This window comes from Dissoconium aciculare (genome assembly GCF_010015565.1).
Source record: "Dissoconium aciculare CBS 342.82 unplaced genomic scaffold K489scaffold_16, whole genome shotgun sequence".
Lineage (NCBI taxonomy): Eukaryota > Fungi > Ascomycota > Dothideomycetes > Mycosphaerellales > Dissoconiaceae > Dissoconium > Dissoconium aciculare.
This window is the reverse complement of record NW_022984966.1, coordinates 189,578-217,061: the sequence shown is the minus strand read 5'-3', so window position 1 is coordinate 217,061 and position 27,484 is coordinate 189,578. Positions and strand designations below refer to the sequence as shown.

The window sequence follows — 27,484 nt, the reverse complement described above, 5'->3', positions numbered from 1 at the left end:
TATTTAAATAAGAAGAATAAAAATATATATATAGAAAATAAAGAACTCTAGTATCTTACAAATTATATAATTACCTGATATTTTTAATATTTTACTATTAATAGTCTTTATCTTTATATAATTTTTAAAGTATTAGATATATTATAGTCTACTAATTCTTTAATAAAATAACTACTCTAGAAGTTAAGATTCAACTAAGTAAAAAACCTATCTTACTTAAGTTAAATATATCTTATAATAATATATTATACTTATGAATAGTATTCTTTATAATTTTAATTTAAGTCTTAATTACTACTAGAGATTAATAAAGCCTCCTCTATATTAAATATTTATAAGTTCTTTTAAATTCTACTATAAATAAGAGATTATATTAAATAAAACTATTAGACTAGTACTACTTAAGTTTAAGTTTTTTTAGCTTTATAAATAAAACCTACTATAAATTATAGAATATTAAGGGAAGGAGATTACTCTTGAAAAATTTACTTAAATATATCCTTAAAAAGAATACTCTCTTTAATTAGAATAAAGCTACTATACTATAGTATATAGTTTCCTATACTAGGTATTATCTAGAATCTATAATAAAGAATATTCTTATAATAACTAATATTAATTTAATAAAATCTAATCTAGGAGCTTATATTATAAGAAGTATAATCTCTTTATTTAAACTTATTTAAATATATTTTAATAGAGTTATTTTATATCTAAGTTAATATTAAAGTTTATATAGGGATTATTAGCTATACTATATAGGTAGCTATACTTTAGGACTTAGTAATACTACTAAAGTAAACTTATTCTTATCTTTAAAGCTCTATTCTATAGTAATTAGATTATTAGATTAGTAAATAAATAATATTTATAACTTAAAACTAATACTTTATATCTTATTCTCTTAATACTTTAGCTAAATTTCTTAGTATTAAACTTAAAGTAGTATTTATAAGAAGTATATAGATTTAGTAATTAATTACTAAATTAATATATTGATATTAAGTAATAGAATTAGTAACTAATCTATATACTAATATAAATTAATATAATCTTATTCGGCTACTATTAGGTTATAATATATAGCGCTAGAAAATATATATAGTTTAAAGATAAATTAGTTAACCTAATTATATACTCTTCTTACTTTATTAAAAGATATAATAATATGTTAAAACTTAATAATCTAATAAGGAAAAGATAAATAAAATTCTAAGCTATTTGCTTATACTATATATTATTTCTACTAAAAGGCTCTTATTCTTGAAGCTAATATATACTTCTATACTCTTATATCTTCTTCTAAACTAGTAGTAAGATATATATTTCCTTAATCTAGAAAAAGGTTGTTACGGTACCCTCCGAGGAAGACAAAGGGTCGTCTTCCTCGTTACCGCCGGCTATACTTGCCCGTAATTACGACTGTCTAAGGCGACTTGGACAGTCGTAGTTGCTATAGCCGGCGGAGTTAGACACGATATGTTATTTCGAAGTACACAGTAGTTAGTTATTCAATCAACCTTTTTACAGAATACGTCTTAACTATATAATAAAGGTAGGAAAAGAAAATTTTCTTGTCCTAACCTTATATATTACTATATATTTATAAAGGGAAAAGAGAACTAAGAATTATCTCTTTCTTATAGAAATTAAATATATAGGCTTTACTCCTTAGTATAGATAAATAAAATATATTTTAGCTCTTATCTCTAAAGTTTAGATAGTTGTTAAAGACGCCTATAGTAATAACTTTTAATAATTACCTTAAAGGTTTATGTTACGGGTCAACTGCCAAAGGGTAGTTTACTCGAGGTAGCTTCTTGAGAATGAGTAGCGAGGTAGGAGCAGGAAAGGGTCTTTGATTTCAATGGCTAGGTTGGTAACATGAGTTCAACACGAGCCGACATAAGGTCAGCTCGTCCTACCTATATATGTGTGTCTTCTTACATACAAAGGGAAATGCCTGCTACAGGTAGTACTAACAGAACGCAGTTGATGCTGCTTGTTCTGTTGTAGCAGAGCTAACAGAGCGAAGCCTGCTCCGTCTGTTCTGTTGGCTTAGTCACGTGATTAGGGTTCTGTGGAGGGATCATGTGCCTGAGGCGGCACGGTCGTGTGATCGTAACAGTTTATAAACATTTATATAATACTATATTAATACTAGATAGCCTTAGATCTTAACCTATTTAAACTAAATATGTAGACTTAGCTAAGACTTAAATTAATTTTATACTTTAGCTTTAAAGATATATAAATTATACGTTTATATTTCTAAAGAGAACTATTTTTATAATATATATCTCTACTTAAAGGACTAATGTGAGAGAATATTAAGAGGATTAAGAAGGACGTTTAAATAGAAGAATATACTACATATTATATTATTAAAAATTTCCTAGGACCTTTTATCTATATTTTAGAGAAATTTCTTAAAACCTAAAAGTAACTTCTCTAGCTTTTAAGATATACTATTTCTAAGAGATTTCTTCTAGTCTAGAGATAATAATATTTTAGGCTTAGAGAGCTTATAATATCTATAAATAACTAAAGGTATAATGAACTATATTAATGTTAAAGGCTTATAAATAATTTTAATAAAAGTTATAATTTTATATAAAGAAAGTTCTATAGTCTATTCCTTTAACACCTTTTAAAAAACTATCTCTTTTTTCTTTAATATAAGAATCTTGTTTTAAAGATTTCTATAGCTTACTAAAATATTAATATTTAGTATCCTTAGTTAGAATCTTTTAAAACTAGTTATATTTTACATATATTAGTATTATAAATATTGAATATTAAATTACTTAGAAGCTAAAAAAACTAATAGATTAAAAATTAGTTAAGATTCTAATAGTCTTAAATTTTAGCTAGGTATAAATAAATCTATTTACTTTAAGAGCTTTTTCTTTAGAAGTATATTTAATATTAATCTTACGACTTAAACTCCTAACTAAAGCTTTAGAGGTTTCTAAGAAAAGTAATAAAATAAGAAATGTATTCAATAAAATATAATAGTATAGAAATAGAAGAATAAGTAAAACTTATTATTAGTAAATAACCCTTTATTATAATACTTAGTATTACAGTTATAAATTCATACTTCCCTTTAAGAATAATATATACTAATAAGGCTTTAAATACTTAGAAGTAAAGTATTATAATAATAATTAAATTAGTTTAAATATAAAAATTATTATTAAGAAAGATATATATATATAAACTAAAAACATAATAATAATAATAATAGGAAATTGCTTCTAGAAACTTATTTTAAAATACTCTAAATATAGAAAGTTCTACTTAGGTTAAGTAAATAGGAAATTAATTCTACTATATAGATTTATAAAGTAAATTAAGTAGTAGATTATTTATTTCTATACTATTAGATATAAAGTAGATAATTTAAAATATATATCTAATAGATAAAATAAGCTTTAAAACTCTTTTCTCTTTAAATTTCCTATTTTTTATTTAGGAAAAGATAAAGCTCTAAATTATATAAAAAATATATGTATCCCTCTCTTCCTCTCTCTCTTTCTATATATATAATACTTAAAAGTAATAGAGTTAAGGGATAATAATTATAGTAAAAACTTTAGAGAAGAAAGGTCTTTTATAAGTCTTATACTTTAATTTACTTAAGTCTTAAATAAAGAAAATCATTCTAGATAATACATAGTATTAACTAATAAAAGTATTAAGTAGTAAGTATTTAAATAAGAGTTTTATAGAACTTAAAAGATCTATAAAATATTTCAAAACTCTAAAAACTTTTAGATAACTAGAATAATATCTCTAGCTTTAGAGAAACTTTATACTTATTATAAATAGGCTTATAGAAGCCTAAAATATAATATAAATTATAGAAGAGAAATTAAGAAACATTTATAAAGTAAAAGGAAAAGAAGAAAAAAGAATAATACTAAAGTCTATATTTATTAGTAGTATAGTCCGTTTATACTAGATATTTTATATAAATTAATACTTTTAACTTAAAAGAATATATCATTAGAAGATATATTATTAGAGAATAGTTCTAGTACTTATATTATATTTTAGTAATTTTAAACGGAGATTTTAGTGTAGATAAATCTTAAGTAAATTATAGTATTTCACTTTAAATATAAATTTAAGAAGATTAGAAGAATGTTATAATAAGAGACTATATAAAACTGTAAAGAAGTAAATAGGACCTTGTTTGTTTACTAGTACTATTCTCGTCTCTGCGTAAACAATATTTCAAAACTAGACATAGATAACTCAAGCTTTTTCCCACTCAAGATTAGTATATATGTTTCCATACCATGCGGTCCAAATGTCTTTGATATAATGCGAGCGAGGCAACCACGGACCGCTGTTGCCTGGCTTCGGCATGGCTCCACCCCCTAGCTTAAGATATGTACTTGTCATGCGAGAGGGTCCCGGTTTCATCGTCGACCTCTCGGTCTCAGTCATCTTTGGCGTGACTCGTACGACACCATCACGACGCATCTGCTTGATGATGCGACATACAAGCTGTGCAGAAGCATCGGCTCCGAGAGTCCAGGAAGCATTCGAATAGCCCATGGCTGTTGCGGCATTCGGTAAGCCTTCTATCATGACACCGCGCCAGACGAATTGTTTCGAGACATCAACAATGGCGTTATCAACTTGGAATTTAATTCCACTAGCAAAGATGAGCTTCAGGCCTGTCGCTGTAATGATAATGTCAGGGTGAAGAGTCTTTCCAGAGGCAAGCTTGATTGCATCCTTCGTAACAGTCTCAATTTCTCCCGTCTCCACGGTAGCTTTTCCTGATTTGAAAGCATCGTAGAAGTCACCGTTGGGACTAAGGCACATTCGTTGCTGTCCAGGAAAGTAACGCGGCGTGAAGTGAGGGTCGATGGGGACGGTTTCAGGTAGTGATGCTGCGATTCTTTTCAGAATGCCCTCCTTCGCTTTCTCTGGGTATCGCGCCAAGATGTTCATGAAGAAGAGTGACATCAAGATGTACTTGGTACGAATGACCCAGTGCTGGAAGGCAGGCCACCATGAGAACCATCGACGCACAAATTTTTCGGTCGCATCCTCTGTAAGTGCGGAAATGACATAGCCGGGCGAGCGTTGCACCATCGTCACTTGCGATGCCTTTTCCGCTAAGACGGGGAGAATTGTGACTGCAGTGGCACCAGATCCAATAACGACGATGTCTTTGTCGGTATAGTCGAGATCTTCGGGCCAGAATTGAGGATGCACAACCTTGCCACAGAAGCTATCGATGCCTGGAATCGTGGTCTGCAATGGCATCTCGTAGTCGTAGTAGCCAGTGCATAGTGAAAGGAACCGCGCCTTGACGTTGAACGACTCGCCTTTGGCTTGAACGTTGAGTGTCCATGAATTTTCTGATGATGAGTAGTTCGCATTGCTCACTCGGTGGTTAAACTTGATTTTCTTGTCGATATTGTACTTGCGCGCGGACTCCTCAACGTAGTCCTTGATCAACTCACCACGCGCGATCGACGTTCGTTCGGTCCAGGGTCGCCATGAGAAACCAAATGTGTAGAGGTCAGAATCAGATCGAAGGCCTGAAATGAATAAGTTAGACATCCAGTCGCCGAAGACGACAGAAAAGCGTACCTGGATATTTGAACAAGCTCCATGTACCACCAATCTCGTGCCGTCCTTCCAGTATTATGTACGAAAGATGCGGCAATCTCTCTTGTAAACGATAGGCAAAATTGATGCCGGAAATTCCGGCGCCAACAATCACGACATCATAGCAGTTCTCCGTCTTCTCAAAGGGTTGCCAGGCCATGGTTTCGATTTTGATTTCTTCGTTTTCTAATTTCGCCAAATTTCGCGCGACGAGGGAATTCTGCCTTCATATGCATTTTTCCATTTCCAAGAAGTGCCATAGTTTATGTATATCATGAATGATGGGTGCTTCTGCAGCTGCCGCCTCGCCCCTCATTTCCAGGGCGCTGTGGTGGCGGACGACTTACCACCTTCGGCGTGAGCGTGCGGCTGAACACTTCCGGCCGAGGCACCCCAGATGAAGTGTCGTCGATCTTGACAACTTCGATTTTTTGACGACAGGAGTTTGGCGTTCGTCGGGCGCAAAATATACGCTGAAAGCATGACATCTGCGGTTTATTGATGACAGTGGTGTACAGCCCTCATGTGCAGGTACGAATGGAGAGAGATCGCTTGAATGTTTGACGTGCGGTAACAAACTCCAGCCGTGGTATCAATACGTTCCAAGGTTATCACAGATGAACATCGTCTGAACCGCGCGAGATGCTGCAAGCTGTTAACGAGGCTGGCCGAATCTGCGCTCTTACTTTAACATCATGTCACAACATATTGCTCATCATGATTGTTCGGTCTCTTCTGAGTCACCCAAAAGCAGTCTGTAAACATCTTGATTCACCCGGTGCGTGGGTTTTTACCCTGCTCTCGTTGCGCAATAGACGTTATAAATTACGAAATGATATACAATTGCTCACGGGTCAAGCATTTAACTTTGAGAAACCTTCTGTCGGCGGTTGCAACCAATTGCGCTCGTCATATCGATGGTCCCCTTCGATGACATGAAAGGTGTATATTATGCGGCCGCGCGAGCTTGTATTCTTCTCACTCTTGTGCAGGATATTACCATGGATGAGTACTAGAGTACCGGCTTTGACCTCGCCAGGCTCGTAAGTCTCATCAGAGCTAATGCTGTTCTTTGGCTCGAGATCTTTCGGCCAACTGCTTCCATCGTTCTCAATAAACGTGGTACCACTGCCTTCATTTGAGCGAACGAATCGTTCACGAATCGGGGCACGCTTGTGACTGCCAGGAGCGAATGCCAGGCATCCGTTTTCGAGTGTGCAATCCTCAAGAGCATACCAGAAGCCGACAGCGGACGGAGGATCAGTATAAAGGAAAACAGAATCTTGATGCGGAGGAACGCGACCGCCTATCTCTGGTTGCTTGCAGATAACCATACTTTGTAGCACACGAGGATCATGGAAGCCCAGATCGTGTGCTATACCGGCATTGGTCTCCGTCATACTAATCTTGTTGAAGGGCTCACTAAGTTGATGAATATAGTGACCTATCTTGTTGATGGCTTTTTCTTTTGGCTTGAGAAGGTTGCCATCAGTGTCAAACGCATCCTCCTCGAAGAAGAATCGAACTTTATCGCCCGAAGTGAGGAAGTAGTCGTCGCCTACGTGGTCACTCTGTTCACCCGTAGAGAAGCGAGTCATAGGATGATCGACTAAAGAGAGCCCGTTCAGAAGGGCCTGGACTTCCGCAAGAAGATGGTCCACTTGTTCTCTACTGAGTGCATCCGGGATCAGTACATAGCCGTTTTTTTGCCAAAACTCCAACTGCTCATCGCTGAGTACACGACCGGCCTTCGTCACGGCCATTTTGCTGAGGCCGCAAATGTCACCTCGCGTCCTTGCAGAAATCCTCGAACAAGGCTGTATCACGCTGGTGTACCAGAGTATGCGCTTTCGTCCGGATGTCAGCGGCTTGCTCATCTCAAGCTTGATATAGGTTCAAGATGGCAATCTGAAAGTCAACGACTCGCAAGATCGAGAGCGAAGCCAACCCTAAAACAACCCTAGGTCAAGATTCTCCCGTGTCCATAGATCTTGCTCACACTAACCATCTTTGACACCGCGCTCATCAATTGATCACCACCTGGGCGGGCATTCGCACTTTCCATAGACCAGCGCTTGAATCAACTCACACTACACGATTCCACGGTCATGGAACCGGACACAATTGCTGCGCCTCCCTTGTGGCGATGGTCACTGGGATTTCTCGCAGTGGGCATTTGCTGGGGATTTACTACCCCTTTCATGCGTCGCGCTGCTGTGAAACGAGATCAACGACCAAAATCAGACAGGCCTGAAACGTCCGACTCAAACACGAATTGGCTGACAAGACATCTGTGGACCATTGGTTACGCGATTTTTGACTTACTCAGCAATCCCGGCTATGCAATCCCGTTTCTTCTCAACGTCACAGGAAGCATCTGGTTCTTTCTGCTCATTGGACAAGCTGGTCAGTTTCCACTGTCTGTTGATGCTACCATTCTGTCAGAAATACTGACTTCTCTCGTCAGAATTGAGCCTTACGGTGCCGATCACAAATTCATTGGCTTTCCTCTTCGTCGTCTTGGGCGATTGGTGGGCGGAATCGAAAACAATATCACTTGGTACTTGGCACTACGTTAACGTGTGTTGCCCTATTCTGATTATTGGCAGATACGTGGTTCGGCATTGCTCTCGTTCTCGGAGGCATCACGCTTTGCATTCATGCCAAGAGCGAATGAAGGCCTTGCGAGCGAATTCCCAATTTGTCGCATTTGTGCTGAGTGATGTCCGAGGCATCAGACCTGTCCGAACATATGTCACGCCGGGAATCGAACGAATGAGAGCCAATTGAGGCCGAGTGCTTAGCATACATTGCCGCATCGCCGCGCACCGCAGACCATCTCATTTGGCAGTGGTCTATTCGCTCCTCCATACAGTATTGAGGAGAATTACGGAATCCTCATGCGATGTCTCGGGGACGAGAGATGCGCACCATCTTTGCAGCGGACGCTTATCATGATCATTGCGAAAACATCACTGTTCAGCTGAATCCTATCGTTACGTCGGTCGAGAATCTCCGGGTCGACTGTAAGTTCGTTCAAACTCCCTCAACATACGCTCGCCCTCTCGCTGACCACTGATTAAGCCGAATCTTGCTGACTGGGCTCCTCGAGCTCGTCGAGGCTGAAGAGCAAAGCATCATCCGCTAATGCTGGTTGCAAGAATTTGTCGTCTGCCCAGGCTTCAGGAGAGGATACATTGGGGACGCCATGACCTGAGAGCACTTCCGATCGAATATAATTGACCAGTCTGATGGTGCCGTAGAAATCTAAGTCTTGCAGATAATGAGTAAAACGACTATATCACGAGAAGGCTTGGACCTACTTAGTTTGCGACGGATCTCCTGAAGATCGAAATCGTGTAAAGCTCTGCAATGGTCATTGACCATGGTGTCCACTTTCGCAAATTTCTCTTCGCAAAGTAAACATTGGATGGCAACTTCTTCCGTGTCTTCTTCCAAGTCCTCCCAGCCTTCGGAGTCTGGCTTGATGTCGACATCTTCCACGTCGGAACCATCCTCGCTCTCAGCGTCTGGAATTGGCGGGCCACTGACATCTGCGGTGCTATTGTGCATCCGCCATCCGTGTGGGAGACTCTGCATTTTTTGTATGATATGTTTTCGGCCAAATGTGATGGGAATTTATTGTTCGTTCGAAACTTGGAACGGAATCGTGAAGGCGATGCTTGTTACTACGCTGCACCCTCCGCAAAGTCCGAAAATTTATTGGAGTGAATTCTTCAAACTTGTGTATTTTTGTGTTATGAACAATTCATGAGACCCTAGCCACCTGCAGAATTGTGGAAACCGTGCTCGGCCTGATACGCGGACCGGGCCTTACGATTTCGGTACCAGCAAAGATGATGCAACGGCTTTAGCACCAGAGCGTTATCGATTCTAGTCCGTTATCTTGAAGACGTCACGCGCTGCTGAAATGATCGCAAATTTCACAGTGGCGATGATATTTGCTGATGGACTCGTCGGACCGTCAGACGATTAAAGTGCTGGAGTCGCAGGCGCAAGACAACAATATGACCGCGATTCATCAAGAATCCGACAGTGCAGCCCGCCCTAAACAGCCTCGATCTCGCGATGTTGATGAACGTCAATTTACCCTGCGAGCGCTGCTCCTGGGCCTGGCGATCGGTATACTCATCGCCTTTTCCAACACATATTTCGGTCTGCAGACCGGGTGGATCTCAGGCATGGCCATGCCCAGCGCCCTTATCGGCTTTGCATATTTTAAAGGCCTGAGGGCTCTTGCGTGGAAGCTGGGCGAACCATTCAAGCAATGGGGTATTGGCGACGGCTTCTCAGAAGTGGAAAACGTTCTCGTACAGACGGTTGCTGGCTCCGTAGGCACCATGCCACTAGGATGTGGATTTGTTGGAGTCATTCCCGCGCTGGAGTTTCTATTGAAACGCTCGGAGACTCCTCATAGCGACTCAAAAGATCCTGAAATCATCACAGCTTTAGCAAATGCGCAGCGACTGGGAGGCCTTAATCTTCCGCTAGGCAAGCTTATGTTGTGGGCACTCGGACTGTGCTTTTTCGGGGTTCTCTTCGCTGTCCCTTTGCGCAAAGAGGTCATCATTCGTGAGAGGCTGAAGTTTCCCTCTGGCACAGCTACTGCTCTAATGATAGGTGTTCTTCACGGAGGTAAAAGGACTGGAGTCGAAGGTAATATCGAAGAGTTGGCGGCATCCTCACCTCGGAAGCTGCATGAAAACGAAGATGAAGAAAGCCGCGCACTCATGAGCGACGATGCAGCGACGGGCGACGTTGAATCACGATGGGAGGACGACGGGGATGATCCTGAATCAATCGAGGATCGTCCGAGACCCACATCCGACGATTGGAAAACTCAGATTCGACTCTTATCAATCTCCTTCGCCGTCTCAGGTATATACGTGAGTTTCACTGAGCCCAACTTGCCGATGGCCTATGGTCACTGACAATTGCACGTAGACATTAGGCTCATACTTCATTCCACAAGTACACGCTGTGCCGCTCTTTGGCACGTATCTGTCCAAAGAATGGCTGTGGAGCCTCAATCCGAGTCCAGCCTATATCGGTCAAGGTATCATAATGGGACCTGCAACCACAATTCATATGCTACTAGGAGCAATACTCGGATGGGCGATCCTATCACCATTATCCAAACACCAAAGATGGGCTCCTGGACCAGTAGAAGACTGGAATTCTGGATCAAAGGGATGGATAGTATGGATCAGCTTGGCAATCATGCTCGCGGATGCCATTGTGAGCCTGACATGGCTCGTCTTGAGGCCTTCAATATCGTTTCTGAGGCACAACGGACTGGACACCTTACGAGAGATCAAAGAAAGAGGAATTTCAACATACGTGTCCATGCTTTTTGCAACTCAAAACGGTCAAGGTCGTGTACAGTCTAGAGCGGATTCAACAAGCGAAGAGGCATACGATGCGCCACACGAGCACCAGATCGGCTTCAGAACTACGGTGGTTGGTCTACTACTTACGCTGGGCTTCTGCATATTTGCAATACAATATTCCTTTGCAGGCATTATCGACGTGGGACTGACCATCCTTGCACTCGTGCTGGCTATGCTTCTGAGTATCATGGGCGTTAGAGCACTGGGAGAGACGGACATCAACCCCGTCAGTGGCATCAGCAAGCTCACACAGCTTATTTTCGCGTTGCTTATTCCTCCTGGCAATCCTAATGCTGTGACGGTCAACCTCATCGCAGGGGGCATTAGTGAGGCTGGAGCCCTGCAGGCCGGAGATCTGCTTCAGGATCTCAAGACTGGTCATCTCCTCGGTGCGAGTCCTAAAGCTCAGTTCTGGGGCCAGCTCATTGGTTCTGCGGTCGGAGCAGTCGCGAGCGCCATCATATACAAGTTATACACTGCGACATACTCTATTCCGGGCGGCATATTTCAGGTACCAACGGCCTATGTCTGGGTATTCACGGCTCGACTTGTCACTGGGCAGGGATTACCTCCTCATACGGCACAATTCGCCATTGCTGCCGCTGCTATATGGGCGTGTCTGACGGTATTGAGGATCTATGGAAACACACGAAAGGCATGGTGGACATCATACATTCCCGGAGGTATTGCCGTTGCTGTGGGCATGTACAACACGCCATCATTCACCCTCGCGCGAACATTTGGCGGCCTTGTGGTGTGGTACTGGACGACTATCAGGAAGAGGGAGGGAACGCCAATGATTGTGTTAAGTTCAGGCTTAATTCTGGGCGAAGGTCTTCTTAGCATTATTAATTTGGGACTAGCGAGTGGTGGTGTCCCTCATCTTTAGATCTCGGAATACACATACATGACGGGCATTGTGCCTGCGAGACTAGATACGCCCGTGCGAAATTGCTACGGGAGTGCGCAGACTAAAGCTGCTGAGCACAATTTACGAGAAGTGATCAAAGCTCATGCATGATATGTTCGTGACGCATAATCAGTCGACGTCGTCTTCACTGTCACCACCGTCCTCATCTGCATCTTCCTCCTCGTCCTCGTCGTCATCGCTGATTTCTCCGCCAAGAGCCTTGAGCTTCTTCTTGTACGCATCTCGCTTACTTTCGATATCGCTGAGGACCAAGAGCATACTTTCCAACTCCTCTTTCGCATTCTTTTCAGCCTCGTTGGCAGTATCGAGGTCCTTTTGTAACTTGAGTAGCTTTGCGCTGTCGGTCTCGCTAGCGCTTTTCTTCTTTGCACTGCTCCGTGCTACCTCAAGCTCCTTCTCGAGATCGGCGAAACCCGCCCGCTCAGATGCAAGCTCACTCTCGCGGCTCTTGACCTCTTCTTGAAGCTCATTAAGCTGTGTGGTCATTTCGGCGATCTTCTCTGCCTGGTTTGTCACCTCCGTTGACGCCTTTGACAGCTCTGACTCGGCCCTTGATGCGCGGTCACGCGCACTCTGCAGTTCTTGACTTGCAGCTGTGAACTTCTGCTGGAGATCCTCGAATCTCCCAGCAAGGTCTTTTTCGCGGAGAGAAGTCTCGGTGTGCTTTGCTGAAAGTGTCTCCAGCTGCTCTCGAGCTGCTTTATGCTCACGGACTTCCGTCCGATGTGAATTACCGAGTTCGGCTATCTTGCGTTCGAGATCTTGTGCTTTCTGTGCTGAGCGCGCTTCCTGCTCGCGTAATGCAGCGTGCACTCGGCGTTCAGCTTCTTGTTTGACTTCCACCATAGCCCGCTGATGCTGAGACTCGAGAGTTTGTGCCTTCTGCTCGTTTTGTTTGTGGACTTTCTCGACCTCCTTTGTATGTTCCTGCTGCAGGGACTGATTGATTTTTCGCAGCCGTTCGAGTTCTGCATTGGCGTTCTGCAAATCTCGCGAGGCGAGATTGCGACTCTGTTCTAGCTTTTGCGTTTCGTTTGCTGCTTCTTGTTGGCCCGCTGCAAGGGCGTCTCTGGCGGTTTGAACCTGTTGTCGCAGATCGTCCAAGATGTCGCGGTCGATACCCGCATCGGCAGCACCTTGCAGGACTTCTAGACCTGGATCCTTATCTATCGCCCGACGGAGTCGAGCGTACTCAGTGATGAAGAAGTCAACGTATTCGAAGGCAAGATACATCTCGGCCACGTTATTCGTCTCGCGATCAAATTGATGATTACTGATCGCCGAGTCGCGACGGAGACCAGATAGCGCATCCAGATAATTCGCTCTGCCCAGCTTCTGCTGCATCAGAGGCGCAAGGGTACGTCTTGGAATGGGCGAATCCTTTGTGCTGAATTCATAGACAATGCCAAGAAGAACTGCGGATGCGCCTGCGACTACAACTCCTGCATTTGCCGCCTTCACTGTGGCGATGAGAGTCTGCACAAGGCTTGAACCCTCGGCCAGAAAATGGTTGACGCCACTCGGAAAGTCCCACAGTAAGACGGACAGTACGCCAGCATATGCGGTGACACATCGCTCGTCTCGCGGTACTTGTAGAAGGGAGGACTGTAATTGCGAACTCATTGCCTGGATAGCGGTAATGACGTCCTCGCCTTCATCCTCATTACCTTCTTTTACGCCCAGAAGCGCTGTCTTGGCGGGATCATTTCCCGACAGCAGGCTCTGAAGTATGGTTGAAGCAAGCACGAGGGCGAACACATCCGTTGTTGGACTTTGTAGCATGGTGGTAAGCACATTAGCCGCAGTTTCTCGGTTGTCGTATCCAGCGATGGCGCGCAGTAGAAAGTGCGATTTGATGAGATCATGCCGTGATAGATAAGCCTGGATAACATCGCGCCCTGCGCTACGCAATCCAACATCTGCTGAATTGCCTGCCAGACATAGTTCTAGCAAAGCTTCAATGATGTAGGATTGGCGGGGTTCTGACTTGAATTTCTCTGTCTTTGTGGCGGCCGCATCCGGGCGTCCTCCATCTGGTCGCACAGCTTGCTGTGCGATTTGAGCATTCTGCTGCTCGTCTGCCAGAGTCACAACTTGAAGTCCGGCGAATTGTTCCTGCAGCGGCGGGTTTCCAGCGATCAATAGAGCGATTGTCTCCAACGCAGAAGCGCGTATCGGCGGAGGCACAAGTGCAGAGAATGATATGTCGCAAAGCAGTCGAGCTATACCTGCATGATAAAACATATTCTGATTGGGTGGTGTGTTGCTCTCCCCAGCGGTAAAGAATAACTTCATCAGCTGCAATGTGCCCCATGTGGCCTTTTCTCGATTCTGTGCGAGGAGCCCGGCTTCCGCAGGGTCGGGAGGAAACGTCGCCACGAGAAGCTGGTGCAATTGTTTAACGCAACCTGATTCACGAAACATGGTCTGATTGCTAGCGGAGCCGCGGACGAGGTTGGCAAGCAGCGTTAGACAGTCTTGAGCCACAATTCCGGCTTCGGACAGGCCGCCCTCGGATTGGATGACCGTGAAAACCTTGCCGAAGACGTCCTCAAACGCCACGATCTTGCGCAAGTCCTCGTTGGCCCCAGTCGTTAATTCGACCAGGAGCAGCAGGCCAGCATTGCGGACCGCATCCCGGACATCGTCGAGAACACCAACCAAGCGTGAGACACCTAGCGGTGCAGCTAAAATACATTCTTGAAGCCTTTCAGGGCGCGCAGCGCTGATTGCGGAGAGTAATTGTACGGAGTACAATCTGGTATAGTAGTCGGCGAACGGACTGGTTGGATTCAAGAGGGAGAGCAACAGCGTGACGTTGTCTTGGCGCTAATATTAGCTTAGCTCCTGCACCTATAGTTTTACGTGGAAAGCAAAGAGGCATGGAGAGAGTAGCATACCATGGAAAACTCATCGGCCATGAAAAAGGCGATCTCATCACCTGCCTCCGGAGATGAAGCATCGGGATTGAACAACATCAGGAACGTCTCAAGAATCAGTCTGATAGTGTCCACGTCCCCGCCCTCTTGCCCAAGCTGTGATGTCCCATCCTGTGAGACTTTGCCGGTAATAGCTTCACCCAGTCCATCACGCTTCAGTGTTGTAATCAATTCGCGAAGAGATCCACTGGCCACAGACGCTGGATATTGCTTCGCGAAGCTACGGAGACCTAATATGGCGGCACGTCGGTCTTCGAGGAGGGTCGCTGATTGTAACCGACCGCAGAGAGTCTCGATCGTGGCCGTGGCCGTTTGAAGAGGTGGTGTTCTGAGCATTGCGCAAAGCCGATTCGTCTTGGAAAATTGCTGGTGCTTGGGCCACGATCTTTATCGCATCTGCGCTCGTCTGTATGTTTGCAGAGCAGTGGAATTCAACCCTCGTCGCAGTGTGGAGGAGGATTCGCAGTAGAGATATCGTCTTCGCCGGCCCACAGCAATGCGCCCTCCTACGTGGACGTTGAGCTGCGCTGGCTGAGCGCAATGTTCCGTATGGTTATGCGCGCCAGAAAAGAAAACGTAGCTGGATGCGATGCAGATTGACCGCAATGGCGACGCAAAATCCGTTGTCAGTGTCCTCCTGGGATGTCCTCCGCAAGGTGTTGTTCTTCAACGAAGGTCGCTCGCAATTGACCCCGAATTACAGTATTATCCACTGCGACCTGATGAAAGGTGTAGACATTGGCTCCTTGTGTATAAAAGCCGCCCTGCAGTATTATTATGCAGGACGCGGACCCTGTATGACCTATCGCCGCGAGTCATGAATGCGGCTGCCCTACAGTGGTTCGCCTCCACACGGAAATCTCTTTAGTCACGTCGAACGCGCGACATCTGCAGCCTGTTGCCTTGCTAGTCCTGGATTCATCAAATCACCACATGGGATGCGATTCCACTGTCCGTCCAACATATCGCAACATCCTTCATACAACCCTTCACCATCACAGTGACTTCTTCAGTCACTCATCAAAACACCATCCGCACCTGACGCTCCTCGATCTCACGATATTTGTTCGGTAGATTCAATATTTGTCGACTGCAAGTAGAATTTGGCGCACTGCGCTTAATCAAAAGTCCATTCTTTACAGAACAAACCGCACCATCATTTCCATTGAGACGTGATTTGCATCCGCATAGGCTTTGAGTGATCGCTCAGTACCAACTTCGCCCATTACTCGCCACCATGGGTGTCCCAGCGCTCTTCCGATGGCTGAGCAAGAAGTATCCCAAGATCGTGTCGCCAGTGCTGGAGGAGCTGCCGGTCGAGGTTACAAATGCCGATGGATCAATATCAAAAATCCCGATAGATGCCCGCGGGCCCAATCCGAACGGAGAAGAGTTTGACAACCTGTACTTGGACATGAATGGTATCGTGCACCCATGTTCACATCCAGAAGATCGCCCGCCTCCAGCAACTGAGGAGGATATGATGGTGGCCGTGTTTGAGTACACAGAGCGAGTGCTCAACATGGTACGACCGCGGAAGCTGCTGATGATTGCGGTCGACGGTGTCGCGCCAAGAGCCAAGATGAATCAACAACGGAGCCGGCGGTTCAGAAGCGCACAAGAAGCTGCCGAGAAGGACCAGGCCGCTCAAGAATTTCATGCCGATCTTGTTGCCCGAGGAATAGCTGCCGAACGAGATGGCACGGAAGACGGCCCGAAGAAGACGTGGGATTCAAATTCCATCACTCCTGGAACACCTTTCATGGATCTGTTGGCCGCCAGTCTTCGATACTGGATCAGCTATAAACTCACCACGGACCCGTCTTGGGCGGACCGCAAAGTCATCATCTCAGATGCAACCGTACCCGGAGAGGGAGAACACAAGATTATGAACTTCATTCGCTCTCAGAGAATCTCCCCTGATCATGATCCAAATACAAGGTAAGTGTGTTCTGTCTCCCCCGATCCTCGTTGGTGAGATGATCGAGCTGACTTGAAAAAACAGGCATGTCATGTACGGTCTAGATGCAGATCTGATCATGCTGGGTATCGCAACACACGAGCCCCATTTCCGCGTCTTGCGAGAAGATGTGTTCGCGAACGACACAAAGCCGGGACACTGCAGAAAATGTAACCAACCTGGTCACATTGCCGCCCAATGTCAAGGGAAACCAGCACCTAAGCCCGAGGATGCCCTTGTCACGAAACCGCTCAAACCTTTCATCTGGTTGCATGTCAGCATCCTTCGTGAATACTTGGCAATTGAAATGAATGTACCGAATTCCGGGTTCCAATTTGACCTCGAACGAGCGTTGGACGATTGGGTTTTCATGTGCTTCTTCGTCGGAAACGATTTCTTACCGCATCTACCTTCCCTCGACATTCGGGAGGATGGAATCGACACCCTCATCGCGATCTGGCGAGACAATCTGCCAATTATGGGCGGCTACGTGACCAAAGATGGGCACGTCGATCTCGCTCGCGCACAGCTCATTCTTCAAGGCCTCGCAAAGCAGGAAGATGCTATCTTCAAAAGACGACGACAGAATGAGGTTAGGCAGGAAGAGCGGAACCAGCGAAACCAAAGACAGGACCGGAGAAATCCCAACAAAAAGGCTCGCATGTCCGATGGCGGGAATGGAGCTCCGACTGGATACGACGAGACAATCATCCGCAGAGGACCCAAGGGTGGCATCATTCGAGGAGAAGCCACACCGGACATCAATGCTCTACCCGTTTTTGCCCCAGGGGCAGCGCAGACTCGCAATGATCCACGATATGCCGCTACCTTGACTCACGCCGACGTCGTGGGTGGCTCAGGCAACAATGCCATCCACAAGGCCAATCAGGACAATCGGTCTGCCGCTGCAGCTCTAAAGGAGCGATTAGCTGCATACGGACAAGGCGGCGACACGACTGCGCCTCCTGCAAGCGCTTCTGTTGATCAAGCTCCCGCTTCCGGCCTCGGAAAGAGAGCTCGCGACCTTGCAGATGAAGCTGCAGATGCGGCCAGTACCGATCCTTCCACTCCTGGTAGAAATACGCCCAACCGAGAGATTGCGGATCCGAACAGTCGCGGCACATCCGGCGCTTTAGGAGGCAACTCTAGCAACGAGGAAAGTGGACTACCGGAGGATACTGTTATGCTATGGGAAGATGGCTACCAAAATCGATACTATGAGCAAAAGTTCCATGCATCGCCTGGTGACACGGAATTTCGCAATCAAGTCGCTCGTCACTACGTTGAAGGCCTCGCCTGGGTATTGTTATACTATTTCCAAGGATGTCCTTCGTGGACTTGGTATTACCCATACCATTATGCCCCATTTGCTGAGGATTTCGTCAATCTCGATCAAATGACCATCACTTTTGACAAAGGGAAACCTTTTCGGCCGTACGAACAGCTCATGGGAGTTTTGCCGGCAGCATCCAACCACGCGATACCTCCAGCATTCCATTCGCTCATGACTGACGAAGATAGCCCCGTCCTGGACTTCTACCCTGCTGATTTCCAGATCGATATGAACGGCAAGAAAATGGCATGGCAAGGAATTGCTTTACTTCCATTTATCGATGAGAAGCGACTCCTTGATGCCATGGCCACAAGATATCCGCTTTTGAGTGACGACGAGAAACGCAGAAACGCCCCCGGGGCAGAGACGCTCCTATTCAGCACTCGTCATCCTCTGTATGACGAGATCGTCGGGAGCTTCTACGGCAAGAAAGCGGGCGAGAAGGAGATCAAGATCAATCCTAGAAAGTCGCAAGGTTTATCGGGCAAGGTATCGAAAGATGATTCTTATGTCCCGAGCTCGAGCCTCGAGTTTCCCTTCGACAGCGGAAGTCAGGGCGAGTTCACGAGCTTGGACGCGGATGAGAGTGCAAAGGTAACATATCACATGCCAGTGCTGCGTAGCGTCCACAAGTCGATGTTGCTGCCCGGTGTCAAATTCGCGCCCTCCATGCTGGACTACAATGATATATCTCAAACACGCAATCGAGCAGAACGCAGCGGTCGAACTCACGGCGGCGTGCAACTCTCTCGCAATGGGGATAGATCAGATGGACAACGGATCAATTATTCTGCAAGAGATCAGCACGATGGTGGACGGCGCAATGGAAATGGTTATGGTGGATACGGCGGTCAAGACCAGGGAGGTCATTATCGGAACGACAACGGCAACCCTCTGGCACATCTACCACCTGCTCTGGCGGCACAGGCTGCGCAGCATGGTTTCGCAGCGGGCGGTCAACCTCCTGCGCACTTCCAAGGTAACGGGAATGGCTACGGCTATGGGTCGCAGCCTCCTCGTCAGTCGGGATACGGCTCACGAGGCCGTGGTGGTTATTCGGGAGGGGACTCACGGGGAGGATCATACGGCTACGGAGCCTCCAACGGGTACGGTGGTAGAGGCGGAGGCTACGGGAACTCCAATGGTCACAATGGCGGTGGAGGAGGGTACAGCCGAGGACGCCGATATTAGCGATGCAACTCTGGAAGCTCTGATTATTACAGATCTACGCGCGCGTCCCAGGTCCAACCGCCCTTTTTGTACATCCCCACTACCTCGACACGCAATTGCTCGCTCAATCCTCGATGTTTCTTGATGATCTTTTACCCGCTGTAATTCTGAGATTCGCATCTACAATATATAATATTTTGTGTATATTTGTCCAGGTAGAGTTGGTGAGCTCTTTAGTCGCCATGGTCGAAGTAAGAAGTGATTAAGACTCGTTGTGCCAGCGGTGGAAATTGTGCGGAGAATTAACGAAGTATGGAGGGTTTGACCGGACCTGTGTCCGATATGGATTATCGCCTGCCTCACTTCAATGTTCCAAAATTATATGGGCTTCAGCGATGGGGACAATGAATGCTCTGTAGATCGCCGAATAAATGAAGGCCAATATCTGTCTTGGAAAATTCCCATCTTCGCAAAGCCTCCAGGCCCAGAAAGGGGCTCATGTCAAATGGTTTTCTCCCACCATAGCTCTAGAGCTGTAGGTGTTGATCCTAGGGTTTGTGATTTTGTACACATAGGAGTATCCAAGCTTTCCCAACTGCCTACCTAGGTAGGTATAATTACAATAAACATCCGGGCTTGCTTCACCCGAGTGAATCATCAAATTCATCCCTCCATCGTCCTCGTACATCAATTACTCCACCTTGATATGAAATCGTAATGCCTTTTCGAGGAAACTCCACTGTTGCAGCAAGATAAGAAAAACAAATCCGCTTCACCTTATCGTGTAAAGCACCCTCACAATAGAAATGCTCGCGATTCTACACAAAGCGCGGCCCGGCCACCCGCGTCTTTTGTCAGGAACATCACGATCGGTGCGCAATGTGATCAAACAATGTCGTCAGAAGACATATTTCCATCACCCGCAAACGCCACAGCCGGCCGTGCCAGCTGCACCACGTAGCTACGGCCGCATTTTCCTGAAGATAGTCTCATGGGGAGGCGGCTTTTTCATCGGAGTATCGACCGGCATATTTATGGTTGATCCTGACTTCCTTCGAAAATTGGAGGATATTGCTGAACGTAAAGCAGCCGAGATGGCACTCGAAGCAAACATGATGGCCGGAGAAGGGATAGTCAACCCCGAATTGCTGATGTCTCATTATTTCGTTGGCGAAGACGTGCAGCCTGAAACGACCGAAACGGCTACAATGCGGTTGCAAGCGGGCTCGCAAGCTTTCGCAGTGCCTGGCGGACACGTTCATCTCACCGAACTTGCTGCAAACCTTCCTTCTCACGTAACATCAATGGTTTCGGGCGCAGCGACAGCCGACGACAAGCCGCCGTACCAGCTCACAAGTTTTGGAATATCCGATGGACAGGGAAGTAGCGTCACATCTCGCTACGTTGGAAACCTACTTGTGCCGGGTCTGGTGTGCGGTCGTTTCAACTCGACTATTTCACAAAGGCACAAGTCAGAAATAATGCAGAGATCCACCACATGATGAAAGGACCATTCACCTATATCGACTATTTGCTATTGGAATCTAGTCAGCGCTTGATCCAATCGAAGTTGCCTACGGCCGAAGTCGTGAGCCAATCATCACCCGCCCTGTTCGGATCCTGCGCTCTAGCCGCACTCCACGACCCCCAGACAAATGTTCTTCGAGTAGCCAATGCCGGCGATTCCCGTACTGTGCTTGGACGATGGGACCCGCAGGCCAAGCGATATATTGCGATTCCTTTATCTGCGGAGCACAATGGCCACAACCCATGCGAAGTATCCCGATTGCAAAAGGAGCATCCAGATGAGAAAGTGATTGATCCCGAGACAGGAAATCTGCTGGGAATCCGCGTCACACGAGCTCTTGGTTTTGGTATCTTCAAATGGCCTTCAAGCGTCGCACGAATCGCATCCGAAAATTTCTGGGGTCCACGACCAAAGTCTGACCATGCACTGCGAGCGCCGCCATATCTGATTTCCGAGCCCGAGGTCGTCGAGACGGATGTGCACTCCACTGGTGACCATCCAGATTTCCTGATCATGGTACGTTCAAACGAATCTCGCCCGTATCGTGACGCAATTCTGACTGTGAATTAAGGCAAACCGACGACTATGGGAGCTATTCGACAATCAAGATGCCGTTGCATGCGTAGAAGCATGACTAAACGAGTTTCATCCTTCAGAAGCAATCGCCGATGGCCCTCAGACGACTCTGAACTCGAAGCTTCGTTACCTGGTCACCCAAGGTTTCATCGAACTAAAGCGTAAAATGCAGCTTGATTCTGATCAACCTTTCTCACCAGGCGGTCGACAATCCAGGCGCATAACGGACAACGACGACACCTCCATCGACCGACAGAGTGGCCAATTGACATGGAAGGCCCAAAACAAGCATTTCGTCGTGGAGGATGACCATTGCGGAGTCCATCTCATTAAGAATGCACTTGGTGGAAGCAGGAGAGGTTTGTTCGAGAGTGTTATGACGCTCAGGCCTCCCATTAGCCCAAGTGTTCGCGGCGATCTCTCCGTTGTTGTGACATTTTTCGACGATCAACAGCGAGATAACACCTCGGACATGGCGCAGGGAGCGGTGCCGATGATATACATCGGCTCGCAAGAGCCTAGCGACGGGCGCTAGTTATGAATACACCATCGCGCAGACAGCGCTGCGATGGGAATTTTCGTGTGCTCAGCTTGCACATGTCAAAGAGGTCATGTGGAGAAAGGATAATATCCAACGATAGAAAGGTGCCGAAAGAATTGCGAAGGACTCTCCAGACAAGCATCTGGCTCTACAGGGTTGATCACACGGGCACCATGTTCGCATGGTCATGGAGTATGTCCTATGGGAAATTGTTTAAATATCTGTACATTAAGAGATCTCACAATTCGACCATGAACCTACAAAAGAGTGGTACACGTCGACTTGCATGTATTCCTGTATTGTTCCATAGTAGTAATACGCATCAGCTCTGACAACCTGTAGACGTCTTTCCAGAAGACCGACGTCACAAGCAAATCTTCGGAGATTGCGGAGTTTTGACCAGAGATCAGGGGTCTGTGAGCCGCATCTGTGGTACACGCTCCAACGGTACGCCGTAGCCTGAACACGTCTCCGGCCGCAGGCAGTCTGAAAGCAACATTAATTTTTGGATCTCGCGCCGGATTCAACACTTATCCCTTCACACACTCACTGAATTTAGGAACTCGACAGAGTTGTGTCTCACACCACCGTCACGTGCATGTCCACCGCTGAGACTGCGTTGTGGAGAGATATAAGTATCTGAACAATCACAATCATCATCACCAGTTTGAGTCAATAAGCTCTCGCCATGTCTGCGGATGAGATTGACGCGGAATTGCTGGCCATGGCCGGCGACAGCTCGGAGGATGAAGGTGACGACATTGACCAGACCCAGGTCGTGGAGGATGAGCTCTCCGATTCCGAGTTCCAGGAGCCAGCGGCACGAACTGTCGAGGCACCAACTCGAACTCGAGGCGTCGCTCAAAAAGTCAAAGCGCGTGGAAGAAGAAAGCGCAAGCAGCAAGAGAGCGATCTTGATGACGATGACTTGAACGATGACCCAGCAGATCGATCGCCCTCGCCCCCATACTCCCCTGATGCGAACGCTCGAAATGATTCTGAAAATGAGGCCGATGGCGCAGATGGCTTGGATGATGAGGCACCACTCTTTCCTCTCGAGGGCAAATTTGAGAATGCGCGGGATCGGGAAGCTATCATGGCCATGAATGAGATTGAGAGAGAGGAACTCCTTGCCGAACGTGCCGCGCAAGTGCTTCGCCGGCAGCAAGATTTGCAATTGAGAAAAGCTCTGGCGGACAGCCGAGCTTCAGCAAACAGAAATAAACGGAAGGCGATTGACACAGAGGACGAAGATGGATCGAGACGCAACACTCGACCCAAGACGGACAAGAGATCAGCCTTAGATGACTACAGAAAGGCTCGCGAGCAAAAGGGTGCCGAGCGTAACCGGCTAGATCAAAATCGGAGCGATCGCAATGCACGATCGCCTACTCCAAGATCTGTGCAAGATGCTGAAGGCGAGAGTGAAGTGGAATGGGCGGAACCAGCGACCGACAAACATCGCAACGATCCTCCGGCAGAACTGAAGGACTTTGAGCGCTGCAGGGTTGGCCGCTCAAACTTTGCGAGGGTGTGCTTTTATCCCGCATTTGAAGAGACGATTCGAGGATGTTTCTGCCGGATCAATATTGGGCTCAGCAAGGAGACCGGTCAGGCGGAATATCGTATGACGCAAATAAAAGGTGGCTCAATACCCGCAATGTTGAGTGGACGTGTAAGCTGACTATGACTGAAGGATTCACCGAAGGCAAGCCATACACTATGGAGACTTCGAACGGCAAGCGATTTACGACCGATCAATTCGCGATCGTCGCTCAGGGCACCAACGAAAGGCCGTATCCATTTTCCGCTTGCTCGGACAGTCCATTTACCGACGCAGAATTTACTCGCTATTCGGAGACACTGCGCAAAGATAATATCCGCCTACCGCCACGCAGATTTCTGCATTCCAAACTAGATCGTATCCATGCTCTGCTGCACACCAACTTCACAGAGGAGACGCTGCAGCTCAAGTTTAACAAGCAAAGAGCCATGCAGCTGAAGTACGATCCCGCCAACATGGCACGAGTCAAACGCGAGGCTATCGAGAAACGCCGCGCTGAAGCTCAAGAGAATGGTGACACGGAACAGCTGGAGAAGTGTGACGCAGAGCTCTCGGCACTCATGAACGGCGCCGCCATCAGCCACGTCAACAAAGCTTCTGCATCTCCTGTGACGAACTCGCAAAATCTGGATCGTCTTGCGAAGTTGAACCACAAGAACCGCGGCAAAACTATACAGGAAGTCCGACAGGCATTAATCGAGGAGCGTCGGAAACTCCAGCGCGAACGTGAGGAGGCAGCTGCAAGGAAAGCAAAAGCTGCGGAGGAGGCCATTTCTCTGGCGCAGAGCAATGCAAAAGCGACTCGGGAGTCATCGCTTCCTGAGCGTTCCAGCACATCAGCCAACGGCTCACACGGTGGTCCTCTTGGAGCACTCAAGCGCAAGAATCTTGACGACGATGTCATTGGCAGCCTCGACCTGGGCATAGATTTGGAAATCTGAGATTTCTGCGCTTTTTCTGCGAAAGGCAGACACATGTCGAACTCTGCGCAGGTGGTCGCCTAAGCTTTTCTCAAATGGGGTATTTGGATTTATTTGCGATACAGCCTTGCGTTGGTCAAAAACATGCTCTACGCCATGCGAATTCTCCAGTGGGTGTCTTGTTTGGGAGGCTAGTAATACGATTCATCGGTCTGAACCTCTTAGATTGCAATCCGACTTCGAGGCAGTCGTTTCTTGCCCTCTACGTACAAGGCTTCGCACGGGGGAGACAAGATGCAAAAACTTAAACATCGTTCATCCCTATCCTTCGATCGAGCCCGGGCACGTATTGCATACCAACATCTGATCGGGACCAGGCCGGTGCACGTAATGGCGCAGACGAAGCACCAACCTCTCTTGATGATGCCTCATGCCATCAGCTTCAACATACGCCCGTTTGATTGCAGAGCCGCTTTGTGTTTCCTGGACTGGGCTATCATTTATGGCCAGCATAGCAGCTGGTCAATGCCGCACCCTATCCGGTCATGCAACACGGAACAGCCCCTTCAGCTGCCGAAGGATCAGACAACAACACCATATGACGGCAACGCGCCAGGTTCAATTCTATCAGCACCAACCGCTTGATCCAACGTTGGCCATTTTTCGAGGAAAGTGAATAAATAGAATCGTCGGCGAGGGCTTGAAATCCGCCCTTTGGTACCGAATTATCATTATGTAAATTATCTTATATGCATTGCAATCTTCTTGATCAGATGGACATTGCTATCGTTCAGTCCTGCACGAAGAAGCACCCTGTCTAAACATTTGTCGTCATGGATCACAGTCGTGATAGACTTGAGGAATAGCTGCATGCTGTAATATGTCGATACTTCAAAAAAAGCATTGTTCTTGTTGGGTTTTCGCACGCAGGTGAAAGCACGAGCAAATGCGCGTGAAATCACGAACACTGCAGCATTGCTGCTTTCTGTATTTGCGTGCGATACTGAGTTTTAAACCGTTCCTTCGGTACACAGCCAAATCCAGGTTTCCCATCAGCCTTGCACTTCGACTCGCGCACCCCGTCCATCTGCAAGATTAACAGAAGACGTACGATGACAAACCCGGGGCGACAGCGAGTACAAAACGTTGTGCGGCCGTTGCCATCAGCCTTATTAGAAGATTGCACGACATATCTCGAGGAGCAGTTATATAATCAAGGATTCGCAACGCTTTCAAGTGCGCTGCTCTCTGGCTTCAGCAATTCTTCGCCCCTCTACGTGCCTCCACCACAGCACCTAGCCCTTGCGGCAACTCTATCAGTGCATCCAAGTTTCACGACCCGGACCCTCCAGGCCGAGAAACATAAGGCTGCTCAGGCTGCATCAGCATATCTGAGACACGTGCAGAAAAATACGACAGTTGAGACTGCTGGCTTCGCGCGCGCCTTTGTCTTTGGAGGAAGCGCGAATAGTGGACGCGACCAGAGGGCACGATTGCGTCGTTCAGCGGCAGTACGACACTCTGACGATACGGACGACAAATCGAAATTAGGAGAAGAAGATCGACAAATTCATAATTCCTACGCCCGGGAGCAATCGCTTTTCAGAAATGCCGATGATTTCTGGTCCGTGGTCGGCTGGTCGTTCAATTGCAGTGTGAAGCACCCCAATCGCTGGGTGATCTGGAAGACATGGCTCCAGGTGATGCTAGACCTGTTGGAGGATGACATCCAGCACTGTAAGGATACAACCGAGGGCACATCGAGCTTTCAAAAAGCGCTCATCTGTCAGTACATGTTCGGCGCCGGCGGTAGGCTCATCAATATCCGTCGTATCATGCGCGCCATCTTCGCGGATGGTTCAGCACAAACCATCGCTGAATTCCCAGAGATCTGGCGCAATGAAGCCCGTCCACCCAAGCGAGACTCGCAGGATAAATCTCAAAAGCGCAAGCAGCTCGACATTGAGAACGACGAATTTGCAGATTACTTCGACGCCGAAAGTGATACTGAATCGGTCACGAACGACCCCAATAGCTCCGCTGCTCTAGACAAAATCCTAGGAGACAACGAACACGACGACGATGATGAACAGGCAGCATCGGCCAGAGCCATAGCATGGCAAGAAGGCAGCGACCCCACAATCGTCCTCCGACAACGAATCCTAGCGGTAATCTCCTCGCTCAGCTTCGGAGCACCCGAGCTCTCCATCGAGCCATATAACCTCGCCTCCTTGATCGCAGAATTCGTCCGGCCACTACCCATTGGGAATTTCATGCAGTTCACACTACCCCTAACCTCCAACTTCTCCATCGACATGCAAGTCACCATTAGTGAGATGCTGCTCAAGTCGCTGGTAGCGGGGGACACACCGGCGACGGATCCCTCATCGAGTATGACGCAGGATGCATTTGAGAAATGGTATGCGCCCCGTGCGGCCAGCAGTTCGAGTGCGGTGGATAATGCCAAGGTCAGCGTGCTGGTTGAGAGTGTCCTGAGAAACCTGTGGCAGGCCGAGTGCTTGCCGATTGAGAAGAGGGACACACTTGTACGTGCGGTGGAGGTTGGGATCGCTGCAAGGGAGAAGAAGGCGGGCAGTGCGAAGAGCAAGACCGGGAAGAAGCACGAGAGCGATGGCGCGGCGCGGGCAATGCTCCAGAGTTCGGCGAAACGTTTACAAGCGTTCATTGCCACTCTCGCGGTGTTGTAATTCGTGTGTCCTACGAGAGCACCCTGCAGAACCATGAGACCGAAGGCGAGAATTTGTAGTGTAAGTCGATGGGCAAATCTCGTCAAGATCAATCACGACTTGACGACAGGCCCGTAATATCACAATATAAACACAAATCGCATATACAGTGAGCAGTGAAAAGATCCGGCAGTTGGTTTCTCTACATGTTCGCGAAATATAATCAGATTGGGTATCATAAAAGAACTTCCCTGATGGTCAACCCGCCGTGCGAATAACGCCCCGTG

At 46.9% G+C, this 27,484-nt stretch overlaps 9 protein-coding genes across 9 annotated transcripts; 5 read left to right on the top strand and 4 right to left on the bottom strand.

Moving 5' to 3' along the window:
- Positions 1 to 4,175: 4,175 nt before the first annotated feature.
- Positions 4,176 to 5,905, bottom strand: K489DRAFT_404822 (FAD/NAD(P)-binding domain-containing protein). The gene is made up of 2 exons (XM_033607132.1): positions 5,620 to 5,905; positions 4,176 to 5,567 (listed from the first exon to the last, which is right to left on the bottom strand). Exons 1-2 carry the CDS (start codon positions 5,795 to 5,797, stop codon positions 4,264 to 4,266), a joined length of 1,482 nt encoding a protein of 493 aa, XP_033455748.1. The 5' UTR covers positions 5,798 to 5,905; the 3' UTR covers positions 4,176 to 4,263.
- Positions 5,906 to 6,363: 458 nt separating this feature from the next.
- On the bottom strand, positions 6,364 to 7,524 carry K489DRAFT_384623 (phytanoyl-CoA dioxygenase). Its single transcript, XM_033605900.1, has one exon. The coding sequence runs from the start codon at positions 7,398 to 7,400 to the stop codon at positions 6,492 to 6,494; it is 909 nt and encodes a 302-aa protein (XP_033455747.1). The 5' UTR covers positions 7,401 to 7,524; the 3' UTR covers positions 6,364 to 6,491.
- A 103-nt stretch (positions 7,525 to 7,627) lies between these two features.
- Positions 7,628 to 8,639, top strand: K489DRAFT_88942 (uncharacterized protein). Its single transcript, XM_033609012.1, has 3 exons — positions 7,628 to 8,043; positions 8,105 to 8,197; positions 8,247 to 8,639. The coding sequence occupies exons 1-3, from the start codon at positions 7,746 to 7,748 to the stop codon at positions 8,312 to 8,314; spliced, it is 459 nt and encodes a 152-aa protein (XP_033455746.1). The 5' UTR covers positions 7,628 to 7,745; the 3' UTR covers positions 8,315 to 8,639.
- A 77-nt stretch (positions 8,640 to 8,716) lies between these two features.
- On the bottom strand, positions 8,717 to 9,237 carry K489DRAFT_413524 (uncharacterized protein; the record flags this gene model as incomplete). The annotated part of the gene is made up of 2 exons (XM_033608049.1): positions 8,717 to 8,904; positions 8,961 to 9,237. 2 exons carry the CDS (start codon positions 9,235 to 9,237, stop codon positions 8,717 to 8,719), a joined length of 465 nt encoding a protein of 154 aa, XP_033455745.1.
- Positions 9,238 to 9,665: 428 nt separating this feature from the next.
- K489DRAFT_374068 (oligopeptide transporter) lies at positions 9,666 to 11,937 on the top strand (the record flags this gene model as incomplete). The annotated part of the gene is made up of 2 exons (XM_033603485.1): positions 9,666 to 10,544; positions 10,603 to 11,937. 2 exons carry the CDS (start codon positions 9,666 to 9,668, stop codon positions 11,935 to 11,937), a joined length of 2,214 nt encoding a protein of 737 aa, XP_033455744.1.
- On the bottom strand, positions 11,676 to 15,656 carry K489DRAFT_384618 (uncharacterized protein). The gene is made up of 2 exons (XM_033605899.1): positions 14,880 to 15,656; positions 11,676 to 14,808 (listed from the first exon to the last, which is right to left on the bottom strand). Exons 1-2 carry the CDS (start codon positions 15,252 to 15,254, stop codon positions 12,088 to 12,090), a joined length of 3,096 nt encoding a protein of 1,031 aa, XP_033455743.1. The 5' UTR covers positions 15,255 to 15,656; the 3' UTR covers positions 11,676 to 12,087.
- Positions 15,657 to 20,882: 5,226 nt separating this feature from the next.
- K489DRAFT_307572 (protein serine/threonine phosphatase 2C) lies at positions 20,883 to 21,927 on the top strand (the record flags this gene model as incomplete). The annotated part of the gene is made up of 3 exons (XM_033600593.1): positions 20,883 to 21,425; positions 21,481 to 21,531; positions 21,589 to 21,927. Coding segments are annotated over 3 exons (933 nt in total), but the record flags the coding sequence as incomplete, so codon positions are not given.
- Positions 21,928 to 22,714: 787 nt separating this feature from the next.
- K489DRAFT_327038 (plus-3-domain-containing protein) lies at positions 22,715 to 24,531 on the top strand (the record flags this gene model as incomplete). Its single annotated transcript, XM_033601954.1, has 2 exons — positions 22,715 to 23,669; positions 23,723 to 24,531. 2 exons carry the CDS (start codon positions 22,715 to 22,717, stop codon positions 24,529 to 24,531), a joined length of 1,764 nt encoding a protein of 587 aa, XP_033455741.1.
- A 1,042-nt stretch (positions 24,532 to 25,573) lies between these two features.
- K489DRAFT_384614 (uncharacterized protein) lies at positions 25,574 to 27,403 on the top strand. Its single transcript, XM_033605898.1, has one exon. It carries the CDS (start codon positions 25,623 to 25,625, stop codon positions 27,216 to 27,218), a length of 1,596 nt encoding a protein of 531 aa, XP_033455740.1. The 5' UTR covers positions 25,574 to 25,622; the 3' UTR covers positions 27,219 to 27,403.
- Positions 27,404 to 27,484: the final 81 nt, after the last annotated feature.